General features: G+C 39.6%; 1 protein-coding gene across 1 annotated transcript; it reads left to right on the top strand.

Moving 5' to 3' along the window:
- The first annotated feature begins 9844 nt into the window (after positions 1–9844).
- Positions 9845–12408, top strand: LOC135678420 (abscisic acid 8'-hydroxylase 1-like). The gene is made up of 7 exons (XM_065191228.1): positions 9845–10233; positions 10334–10652; positions 10850–11239; positions 11327–11489; positions 11578–11684; positions 11786–11904; positions 12004–12408. The coding sequence occupies exons 1-7, from the start codon at positions 9992–9994 to the stop codon at positions 12116–12118; spliced, it is 1455 nt and encodes a 484-aa protein (XP_065047300.1). The 5' UTR covers positions 9845–9991; the 3' UTR covers positions 12119–12408.
- The last annotated feature ends 889 nt before the right edge of the window (positions 12409–13297 follow it).

The following is a 13297-nucleotide window of genomic DNA, read 5'->3' as shown; positions in this document are numbered from 1 at the left end:
GGTTTAGTTGTTGCATGGATGAACTACGTGAGAATTAAAATCTATTTTTACGAAATATATTTATACTACCATAAGTATTGATGACATCATTCGAGTGCTTATATATATATATATACACACACTCAAGTCTTGCCTTTTCCTTTTACTTAGATTTTGAGATATATGACATATTTATAATAATAAGTGTTAATTTACTAAAAAAATTATTATTTAAATTAAAATATAAATATATATATATATATATATTAAATTAAATATAATTAGAATCAAATAATGATTCTTAAAACACTTATTAGTACATTTTGTGATATTTATAGAGTTTGTAGTGGCGGGTTGTTTCTACTTGATAAATTAACATTTGATCGGTCTATCTAGCACGTAGGCTCATGAGGAATTTTATATTTTTGGTGATAAGTGTATATATACTATTTTATCCTTTTAAAATTAAAAAAAATACTTTTAAGATTAAGGGTGATCTAACGAATTTATGAGCCATTGATTCTTTACTCCTCGATCAATATGAGACTAAATATTTTTATCAATACTCTTTCTCACATTCGAGCTCAAGATCTTTTTTCTAGCGTCAATCTAATAAGTCAATATTTGATTAATTTGTTATTGGTGTGACCGGTAGATTCACGAACAATTATTTGTTTTAAATGATTAACGTATCCGAATGATTTTAACTTTTTAAGTTTTAAAAAAATCTTAAAAAGATAAAAATGACCCGATAAACTAAAAAATTCTTGATTCTCTTGATATTTGGTCTAAAATGTCCTAATCACCACATCGACAGATCGTTGACCGAAAGCAAACTCCATCATCTCATCAGTAAAGTCGTTGTCAACGCGGTGGTAGGTCGGGATTGGGGCGGACACGTGTCCCACACATGTCCAACAAATTCGCGCCCTTTAGCTGGCGAGCCGCCCCGACCTACCGAATCGCGAGCCTCACAAGCCAACGATTTCATTGGTTTGCGAGCCCATATGCTGTCATCATAAACGACCAACCAAACCCCACAAAAGAAAATGAAGGATACAGCGGCCACATGGTTGTCCCCGTCACTCATTCCTGTACGCGTCATCTCAGGCTAATTACAGATTAGTTTTATTAGATCTTTAATTTTTAAATTTTAAAAAATTATATTAAAATATTTATAATTATGAAAGTAAAACATATATATATATATCTATTTATCGTAACGTCGTCAATTTTATCGATAAAAATATTAAAATAATTTTAATATTCCAGTTAGGAATGATGAACGACGTTGATGGTGATAGACAATGACATCGTTGATGACCGTCGGTGGCTGCTATGGATGAGGAGAGCGACGTTGAGAGATGAGGGCTACTCTGTATATGCGTCGATGTTGACATAGTTATCGAACGATCTTTTCGCCACTTTGCATCTGCATCGATGTTGACGCAGTTGTTAAGAAATGAAAGGGACACTCGATATTTGCATCGATACCTACACAAATGCTAAGTTACCTTTTCATCGCTTAGCAACTGCATTGATGTCGATAAAGATGTAGAATGATAAAAATGTCAATCATTATGTCAATATTAATGTAGTTGCCAAGTAGCAAAATGGTCACTCGGTATCGACGCCAACATAGATGCAAGGCAACCCTCATCTTTTATCATCGCTCTCATCATTCACAGTAGCTACTCATAACCCCTAATGGTGCCATCGCCCATTACCATTAACGCTATCCATCACCATCAGTTAGAAATGTTAAAATTATTTTATGTTTCGTTAGCGTTAGGATAAATAGACATAGATGTTTTCGCTTTCATAATTATAAGAATTCTAATATAAATTTTTTAAGTATACGAATCAGAATATTAAGGAAATCTAACTACAATAGATAATATATAATTAGCCCCATCTACACTACCTTTGCCGATAATATATAACTACAATGTGGGTGCAAAGTCAAATCTAGGGTTGATATTATTTTAAAATTATCGATTTTAATTTTATAAAATTAAAAATTAAAATCCAATTGGCTACAAATGATTTTGGTTTGAAAATCATTGATGGTTCCAATTTAATTATATTAATTAATTTTAATTAATAGAAAAATTAAAGGTTCAAACCCATGATATTATGTTTTAAGCTTAAAATATTAACCTTTTATGTCTTGCAACTTATTTTATATAATATTATATTTATTTAATTTATAATCACGATTTCAATTTAGTTTGACACTGTTAACGACTTTGATTGCAATTGGAGTTGGGTCGCCCCTAGTCAAATTCAACACCCTATATTAAAAAAAAAAAAATTATTTTTTTTAAGATGTCTTTCTTTTTCATAATTATCAAAGGGTACCTTCTATTTGTTATACTTTCTGAAATATCCTTATAAGTGTTAGGATCAAGAGCACTAAGAGAAGAGGGGGGTGAATTAGTGCAGCGGAAAACTTTCGACGATTGAAATTGCGTTCGTACGTTAAAATCTGATTTCGACGTAAAAGTCGTTTCGTGCATATAATAACTTTGAAAACTTACGGAAATGTATTTGAAGTAAAGTAAGGAAGACAGTTTGCAGTTAAAATAAATAGCACAAAGGAAATGCAAACCAGATTTTAGAGTGGTTTGGTCAAACGTGACCTACATCCACTTTTGGCTTCCTCCTCCAACGAGGTCACTAACGTCCACTAGAGGCCTTCCTTCAATAGGCGATGGCCAACCACCCTTTTACAGTTTCACTCATTTTGACGGGCTTAGGAGAAAACCCTTACAGAATTTCTCTCCTCTCTTGAAAGCTCAAAACTTGGAAGAAAAGAGGGAGGATAACTTCTAGGCTTTACAACACTTTTGAGCTCTAAAAATCACAGAGTAAGATTGGATTTTCGATGCCTTTGGTTGCCCTTTCATGCAGGAAAGGGTGCGATTTATATAGGCCCCAAACTGGTTTGAATTTGGAGCTCAAAAGTGTCATTTCCCGGATTTTCGGGGTCCTGGCGGTACTACCTCCCGACTAGGGCGGTACAACTGTAGCTCGGAGACTGAGCCTCTGGGCGGTGCCACCGCCTGACAAGGGCGGTTGCACCGCCCAATCTCGCTCGGAGATTGAGCCCAGGTGGTGCCACCGCCCAGCATTCTTGGGAGACCATCTCCTGGGCAGTGCCACCGTCGACCCTAGTAGTGCCACCGCCTAGCAGGAATTCTGGTCCGAATGGGTTGATCCATTCGGCCCAATTTAGGTCTATCAAGGGCCCAATTGCTCCTAGATTAAGTTAATGTGATCACCTCTCATTCCTAACTTAATCTACATGCTAACTATGATATTTCTTAAGACATTTACTGCAACTTGCTCCAGTGCGTCAATTGCTTCTTCCGGCGAGCTTTCGGCGAACATCCGACGAACCTTTGACGATGCTCTGGCGGACTTCCGGCAAACTCCTGGACTTGCGACGATCCACTTGACGAGTTCCGACGAGCTTCTTTGGTAAGCTCTCGGACTTCTCGGATTTGTTCCCGCAGAACCGACGACGACCGTCCGGACTTCCGTCGAACTCTCGAACCCCCAACGTGATCATGGTCTTGACTCCGGCACAACTCCTGCTGCATATCTTTCTTCCATTGTAGTTAATCCTGCACATACAAAATAAAACTTCGATCGAGACAATTAATCCTAGGCAATTAACCAAGTTGTCCGGCATGTCATTGGTCCCTCGACGCTTCGTCCGATTATTCGGCGCATCGTCCTCTCCTACAGCCTATTGCCCAATCGGTCAGTTGACTCCGCAACTCCGATACCCTTGGTACAATACCCGCTCTTCTTGGCCCGATGCCCGAGTCCACGGCTCGAAGCCTTTTGTTGATACGTCGACCGATCCATCAACCCGACATCCAATCTTCTGATATGTTCCTCCGGCACAACATGATTTTTCCTGCTTTAATTATCTCGTCCTGATCGAAGCATCCCGCGTCACTCAAAACATAGATTAAAACATAAACATAATTATCAATTGGTTTCAAATACGAGATTCAACAATAATGAGATAACAAATTGGGTGAAGTGTCCTAATTCTTTTACGGTGTCAAAAATATTATAACTAACATAAAAACATTTCTATTTTTTTGTTATTGCTTCTAAACCAATAATGACACCCTTGAAATCTTATTTTTATAGCTGAGTTGGTTTCCATTCATTTTTTAATCCATTTGTCTAGTTATAATATTGATTTTAAAACGATATATAGGGTTTTGATGGATGTACCAAAAAATAATAGCTAGAAGTATAAATCTTGTACATAGAGCACTGAACTTGCTCATCCTATATACTATCAGGAAAGGTAGAGATATTTCAAGAATTCTTTTTGAAAACTATAAAAAGAGAATACCTTGCAACAATCATCATCTTATAAGAGACATTTTAAAATAAAAATAAAAATATATATAAAGAGAATACCCTCCAAAAAAAAACTTTTCATGTATCATTTCATTTATGTAAAGCATTAACAAAATATAATGGGTGTACGAAGGGGTGGGGAAAGTCTCTCCTGCCAAGTTTGATCATGATTTTCGAATCAATAATTTTGATTTTAGAATTAAATCTACAAGGGTCCATTTTGGAATCAGCATTGAAATTGATAGTTCCAATTTCGATTCTGATGATCCCGATTTGAATCACCAAAATTTTTATTATTTTTCTATTAAAATTTTTAAAATATAAAAAAGTATAAATATATTTTTTAAATAAAATAAATATATAATTATAGAATCAATGGTTCGAACCATAATTCAAATCGGAATCGTTGGTTCGTGAATCAATCAATAATTTTGATTTTTCAAACTTAAGAATCATAATTGAATTGTTCGAGATTCATTTCGATTCTCATAAGGGACAATTTGGTCGGTTGACCATTGGAGTGGCCCGTAGGCTCGAAAGAAATTGTTCGTTTTGGGCGATGGGCATACCCGTATGGTTTTGTTCTTTTCGGAGGAGCATGTGAGTTCCAAAATACGCCTGGTAAGGGAGACTTACGAGTCATTGGTTCCTATACTCCTCAACCAATTTGGGATTAAATGGCCTTATCATTGTTCCCTCTCGTAAGAGAGCCAAGGGCTCATAACTAAGGTGCACGACTTGGGAGCGAATTTGCTCGGCCAAGGTGCAGGCCTTAGGCCCTCCTATTAGCGCCAATCTGATAAGGGATAATTTGGTCGGTCGATCATTGATGCAACTCGTAAGCCCGTGAGGAATTGTCCGCTTTGGGCGATAGATGTATCTGCACGATTTTGTTCTTTCGGAATATATGAGCTCCAAAAGGATAAAAATCGTACGAGTACGTCCATTGTCCAAAGTGGATAATTCCTCGCGAGCCTACGGGCCGCACGTATGATCGACCGTCCAAATTGTCCCTTAATTATATTCGATTTAGAATCGACGGATCATTAGACCAGTTCGATTTCGATTTCAGCTCAATTTGATTATAATTCAAACCGAATCGTAATCTGGCCCTGACACAACCTTTTACGGTAACACAACTCCAGCTCAACCGCCAATCCTAGTTCATAGGCCTCTCAACGTTCATGCATGAGGCGGGAAAGGGTTGGCGTCCAACGTACGTATACATGATCGTGTTCCTCGCATCAGGAAATCAATGCTCCTTGGAATGTGTTTGAGAGACTCAGTGCAGGAACAAATAGTGGTGGGTGCTTCACGATGGAACCCACTGACTTTGGATCAGCGATCACAACGCACCGACATGCGCAGTGACTTGCTCGTCTGCCATCCCTCATCATTCGGAGTGCGAACCCCTTTGCTTGTTCGTGAGAGGGAAGGAAACTATTTACGACAACTTTCTTTTGGCAACTGAGATCTTTCAATAAATTATTTTACCTTAAAAAAAGTTTAATAATTAACTTTTACGATATGACACCTCTCTATTGGAAAATTATCCAAATCAATTGACTCAAATCGATTTGGTTTTCCATCTTTTCTTCCATTTGTTTGGAAAAGAATGAGTCAAAGGTGAGTCGATCAAAGTCAACTTCATCTCACTCTTCATTTTTGATATAAAAAAATAAAGAAAAATGAGAGAAACAAAAGAGATGATAAAGGAAGAGAAGTCACTTAGGGTTACTCAAATCGGTTCGATTCAAAGAACGAAGTGCAAAGAATTGAAATATAAAGAGAGACAAAATTGAGAGTTACAGAAAAAGACATCCCAGACACAATGTCAAAAAACTAACCAGTGAAAACCTGACCTTTGCATGTATATTGCCTTCATTTTTATATGGTGGTGGAATCGGTACTTTGGGCAAAGGGTGGGAAACCGCAGCCGCCGTGGACATTATGCATACAAAAGGGCACCTCTTCATCGGAAGGAAAAGCCAAGATGGGTGTTTGTTACCCGTCGACTGCTAAAGGTGCCAAACGCCATCGCACACGAGGAAGATAAGTCAAGAGTGACATGAACTCATCATCGGCTCCAAACTCGAACTGCTCCTCCTCCTGATTTAGGACGGTCGAGTCAAAGTTGCAGTTCTGTGTCTTCGTTCATGAACCCCAGCCATCCTTACGTAATGATATTGTTGACTTCACGCACTTATCCGTCTGTTCGACGCCAGAGAAAAGAAGAGCCAAGACAGCTGCGTGACCTTATCAACTATCGCCCGAAGAGTCTTCTTCGGCACTCCCACAATTTAATGTAACTCGGAGGCGTCGCGTTGACAATGCTTGCCAAAGGATAAGGTGTTGAGGATTCCAAGATAGTTGAGGTGTTGTCATCTCTTGACCGGTCAAATTCTTCCCCTTCACTATACATATATTTTTTGAGGTAATTCCTCGAAAAAAAGTTATTTTTTAGTTTTTTTCAGAAAAGTAATCCCATTTTTTCCATATATTTTTCTTATGGTCAATCGATTTAGTTATAATTTTTTTATTAGAAAAATACTATAATAAAATAAAATAATGTTTATAGTATTTTTATATTATGTTACAATATCTTTAATAATACTAAAAAATATTATAACATAGTACACTAGTACTATGTTATAGGTATTAGACAAAAAAAAGAGGATGGGATCATTTTTACATTATTTTTTTAGTGTTATTTACACTAATTTTAGTTGATGAAACTTACTGAGATAATACTGTGTGGCATACACAATTAATTTCAACTCATTTGGAACACTTTTTGTTTATATCTTTTAGGTTTTAATACTCGATTATACAAAATAAAAATTCATCCAAATTTGAAGATTTTTCGCTATATAGAAGACATCAAATTTATTGAGATGATATATATTTTTATCTCAAAAATTTTACTTCTTAAGATGTTTTCATCCTCAACCCTATCCGCAAAGTGTATTAATTTTGTTTTGTATATCATATTTATGCTAAAGCTACTTTTTAAATTATTTTCCTATTTGAGAAGTATCCAATAACCCACAAAGTTGAGCTAGATTTTTATGTGACTAAATTAGTAAAGAAGTTATGCTAGCTTGTCCTAGTTTCTTATTTAATTCGTATCGTATTATCATTCAAGACAAAAAGAAAATATTACATATGAGTTATTTAATCAATCAAAATTAATAATATACATAATTTCATATTTTAAGCCTATTATATATATTTCTAATCTTAGGATGAAATTAATATCGTATTATAAATCTAATAACAAACACTTAGTTGCATGAGTGACTTAAAATTACAATACTTTGATTCACACATAATAAAACATCTTTAAAAATTGTTATCAACATTATCATAATAAGGAATTTTTCTTCTACCATTATCACCAAAATTTACATATCATCCATCCCTTTGGTGATGCATCAAGAACTTTATTTATGAGATAACATGTCTATTAACTTTTAATCTAGAAATGATTGAGTAGGCTATGAGGAAATCATAGTTAGAAACGTTCAAATCGAATCGAAAAATAAATTAAATAAACATTGAATCGTTTTAGAATTGGTTCTAGTCGATTCATTAATAGTTGGATTTTGAAAACTATAAATGATTTTAGTTTAGAAAAATAATTTTTTGATTCGATTAACCCCTTTAGATCAAATCGATCTTATTTTAAAAAAATATTACTCCGACTAAATTTACTATATTGAACACTTAATCGATCTAATCTGATCAATCAAAATGGCCCAAATGTCTCGGTATCAAATGATATAGGGCCTAATTTCGCAAGTATTATTATATTGATCTTATTAGGTCCGATTCAATCGATCCAAATATATTCTTTATATATATAAATATATAATTACTTAAAATTATAAAACTAATTAACTGATTAATCGAATCAAATTAATTGATTTTGAACCAGTTTGATTAGGTAAATTCGAAATGATTCCCGTTTGACCTATCTCATCTTAATCGAACCAAAATTCAATTTGATTCAGTTCGCCGTTAATCATCGTATTAGCTTTAGTCAATTAATATAAATCAAAGCTTTCCAACCATATGTTACTTGAATCTATGGAAGTCCTCGGGGAACTTCACCGGAGTTCTTTAGAGTTGGCGGTGCAGAAGATTCCACGACTTGCGAGAGAGTCGACGTACATTTGGCGTTGCAATCACTCTCTTGTTCGAGGCCAACAGTGAGCTCCCCGTGCATGGGGATGACGGACAGGTGGACTACAGTGGTGCGGAGTACAAATCCCAGTCGCCCAATGGCGTCTGAGGTCTCCGGTGGTCCTTCTCCGAGACGTGCCCATTTGTGCTCGAAGAGGCCTTAGCCTTCATCTTATTCTTGGCTGTCCCTCATAAAGGATTTGGTAGCACGAGTGCAATTAGCCATTCATTGCACCGTCCGATCACCCTTTCGACAGGATAAATATTATGCGCGATTTTACTTCCCTCAAAGCAAGCGAGTAGACACTTAATGTCTAGAATTAGATGCCTAATCCAAGATTATGCTGCGCCGTCACTCTCTTGTTCTTGAAACTTGTGAGTAACACAATGATGGATCGAAGCGAAATCGATTCATTTCGGACAAGTGATGATATGTGGTGTAAAACGTCAATCACACGCTACATCACATTCCTTCATGGTTTGATTTTTCGTAGACATAAATGATGAGATCAGGTAATGAAAGATAAACAGCCATGAGAAAGCCAGAAATAGATGGCAAGCTATAATCTTTTTATTGATTAGAGAGAGAGAGAGAGAGAGAGTAGGCCATAAAAAGACAATCGAAGAGCTGTGGTATAGAATGGAAGGCCCATTCCATGTGTCAACAACTCAGATCACACGCGTAATTGGCTGGAGCTATGAAGGATCCAACCCTTTATTTAAAGTGAAGAGTAGTAGCTCCCCACTAAGCTTCCCCCCCAGTGGGTCTCATCTTCCTATTTTTACCTCACCACTTCTTCCCCTCATAATTAACCCTTTTTTGCTCGACTCTTCTCCACCTATTTGATCTCCATGGCTTCTCTAACATTACATTTTCCATTCTTTTAGTTGGTTTAATACCTTTCTACTCATCCATTTTTGCAATCCCCCGTACAAAAACATAGTTAATACTTAGTCTGAATCTATCTGAATTTAAGTAAATAAATAAATATATTTATGAAGAACAAAAACTTGGGAAGAGAGTTTGACTTTCGCTTTATTTAGTTTTTCTACTCAGCTCTAAATACTTGGAGAAAAAAAACACTGACAGAGTATGGATTGGAAAGTCAAACACGTGCAAGTGATTTGACACGTACTATTTCATTTCTTTGGGAAGCTTACACTCATTGATCATTATTTATTTATTTATGTTTTATATTACTTTTTGTCTTTCTTCTATCTTTCCCAACAATTGCATTGCAATGATGCATATTATGATCACTGCTTCATTCAGTGTTCCGAGGTTCAGCTACATTAGCTGGAATAGATTTCCGTGGGTGCATCGGCTGTATTGGCTCCCCTATAAAACCCCCTTCCCTCCCCATTGACGCACATCAAATCCTCACACAGGATAATCCACACCTTCCCCTGTCCTCCTCCTCCTCCTCTCCGACCAACGATGAGTTCCACTTGCGTCGCCACCGTCGTCCCGAATGCGTCCTTGACGATCATGCTTTTTCCGTCCCTCACCCTCTGCTTCCTGTTCCTGTGCCTCATCTACTATCTGCTTTCGCGAGCATTCCTCACCGGGTCCCGTAGTCTGCCCTTGCCGCCGGGCTCCATGGGCTGGCCTTATATTGGAGAGACCTTGCAGCTCTACTCCAACAATCCCAACGCCTTCTTCGCCCTCAAGCAGAAGAGGTTCGTGGCTTCTGCCTGTCGGTGGAAAAGGATTGTTGTCGATGTCCCATTTCCTTTTTGTCACCGCACATAACGCTGCTGGTGGTGATGGTGGTTGCAGGTACGGTCCCATCTTTAAGACCCACATCCTGGGCTGCCCCTGCGTCATGGTGTCGAGCCCTGAGGCGGCAAGGTTCGTGCTGGTGACGCGGGCTCACCTGTTCAAGCCGACGTTCCCCGCGAGCAAGGAGCGGATGCTGGGTCCCCAGGCCATCTTCTTCCAGCAGGGCGACTACCACGCCCGCCTCCGCCGCCTCGTGCTGCGGGCTCTCATGCCCGACGCCATCCGCGGCTCCGTCGCCGGCATTGAGGCAGCCGCTCTCCGGGCCTTGCGCTCCTGGGACGGCCGTTTCGTTAATACCTTCCTTGAAATGAAGACGGTAAGCTCTCGCAGACGCTACTACAAATCTAAATTTGAGCTGCTGCAAAGTCAAACCTGTAGGAAATTGATTCGGTCGACTTCTGACCTTCCAACACCGTGAAAGATCGCTTTTCTTTGATGCTCTGCTCCTCCTTTTCCCTTGTGTTCCCGTCGTCTGTCTCTCTGTTTTGATGCGCGTCCGCTGCTTTCCTGCAGTACGCGTTCAATGTGGCACTCCTCTCTATCTTTGGGAATGATGAGATCTGCTACATCGAGGATCTGAAGCAGTGTTACTACACCCTGGAGAAGGGGTACAACTCCATGCCCGTCAACCTGCCTGGGACCCTCTTCTACAAGGCAATGAAGGCCAGGAAACAGCTGGCTCAAATTGTGGCCAAGATTGTGTCGTCCAGGAGGACGCAGTCGAAGACGGAGGCCAATGGTCTGCTTGGCTCTTTCATGGAAACCAAAGAAGCGCTCACCGACGATCAGATTGCCGACAACATTATCGGCGTCATCTTTGCAGCCCGGGACACCACTGCCAGCGTGCTCACCTGGATTGTCAAGTACCTCGGGGATAACCCAGGCATCTTACGAGCAGTGACGGTAAGATGCTTTCTTCTTCCTCTTCCTCCTCCCATCTCCAAGTGTCGTTTTCAGTAGAAAGAGCTTGACATGGACTGCGTATCTCAGGAAGAGCAAGAGGAGATCACGAGGAGCAAAGACGGCAAGTCCCTGACTTGGGCTGATACCAAGAGGATGCCACTCACATCGAGGGTGATTCAGGAGACGATGAGGGTGGCCTCCGTCTTATCTTTTACCTTCAGAGAAGCGGTGGAAGATGTGGAGTACGAAGGTGAGTTGGCGTCACAACCTCTATCCATGCAAAGGATGTCGGCGGAGGTATTTGCTGTGCTGACTTCTCCCCGTGTGATGTGGTGCAGGGTATCTGATTCCCAAGGGTTGGAAGGTGTTGCCGCTCTTCCGAAACATTCACCACAGCCCGGATAACTTCGCTGACCCGGAAAATTTTGATCCCTCCAGATTTGAGGTGGGCGAAGGAGGACGGCCGCGCCGCCCCTATCTCCATCAGTCGCCTTTCCTCCTCCTGCAGACAAATAATTCTGGTCTCTTTTTTGTCGACTGTTGCAGGTTGCTCCAAAACCCAACACTTTCATGCCATTTGGAAACGGGTCCCATTCCTGCCCTGGCAATGAACTCGCGAAGCTGGAGATGCTCGTGCTCCTCCATCACCTCACCACCAAATACAGGTAACCCAGCCAAAACCATCAAAAGTCAGATACCGCCCCTTGACTTTTCGTCTCCGTTGACCTCTCTTCCTGGTGTTGATGCATTGCTATCTCTATCAGGTGGTCTATGGTGGGATGCCAAAGCGGTATTCAGTTCGGACCTTTTGTGCTGCCCCTGAATGGCTTGCCCCTGAGATTCTCTCTCAAGTCACCAGTCGAGGACCATACAGCTTGATCCAATGGCGATTTCCAGGGACGCTTTCAAGCAGCAGGACCCTGTAATCATAAAAGCGATTGCAGTTCCTCCAGAGGCCTTCTCACACACCCCCAAGTTGTACAGTACAGTCTTTTCGATTGACACACTGAGCGACGAGGAAACCTCAGCTCAGGTCACCCATGCTTTCTGTCAACGATAGGAAGAGTGGGAAGAGGAAGGGAATGAGAAATCCAACCTTTTCCACTGTGTCAAAGCTGCTCCCCATTGAATAATATGCACTATGGATCATAAAAATCTTCTCCTATTTATTATAATGCATGCTGACCCTGTGATCGATTTGGGCACCCTATCGAAAGTTCACATCCGGACTCTAGAAAGAACTACTTGCTGCGAACTTTTAAGCAGCTCCAGTATCCACTTTGTATTGTGCATGATATGTGACAATAGAAACGATTACTGCTGCTAACAATTACTAGCAACTGGTTACACCTAAGTGCCACTCCGTAAAGCCACCACATACATAGATTGCATTTTTCTTCACTATCGGGGGACGATGTTCATGATCGATTCTACTTGGTTTGAACATACATGCACAAGTCTTCGAACATACGTGTCGACTCGACATTGACCTTTTGTTTGAGTACGTGAAAAATCGACATATGGTATGATATATCTCGTAAGATTGATCCAGTTGGAAGAAATATTTTACGGTACGAACGAAATATTCTAGAAGTATTTTATATTTGAATAATTAGCTTAATCCGCCACGTACCGATCTCTGATTAAATGAATATTCCTGCTATCACTATGCAAGAAATGTGCTTTCTTATCTATAGTCTATGGCTGAAACTTCCCACCAAATCAACAGTAGGAAGAGGCAATTCATCAACACTGCTACAGCTCCGATGGCCACATAAATCCACACCATGATCCTGAGATGTTGAAGTGTCCCAAAGTGTCATTCTCTGAGATAAACATGATCTCTACGTAATACCAACCAACCTGATAATATTGGATGCATCATTACGTCCCGATTGTCACAAATGAATTATTATTCATACTTGAAAAGTCAACTCAAACTTTCCGACAAATATGATATTGCTTTGAACTCAAAACAACCCCATCCAATATAAAACTAGTTGGATAGTACTTTGGCACGCATCCCTAAAGTCTCTGTGCCCGTGCCAATGCCAGGGA

Source organism: Musa acuminata, chromosome BXJ1-7 (assembly GCF_036884655.1).
Source record: "Musa acuminata AAA Group cultivar baxijiao chromosome BXJ1-7, Cavendish_Baxijiao_AAA, whole genome shotgun sequence".
Lineage (NCBI taxonomy): Eukaryota > Viridiplantae > Streptophyta > Magnoliopsida > Zingiberales > Musaceae > Musa > Musa acuminata.
The sequence above is the reverse complement of the archived record's forward strand: the minus strand, read 5'-3'. Positions and strand labels throughout refer to the sequence as shown.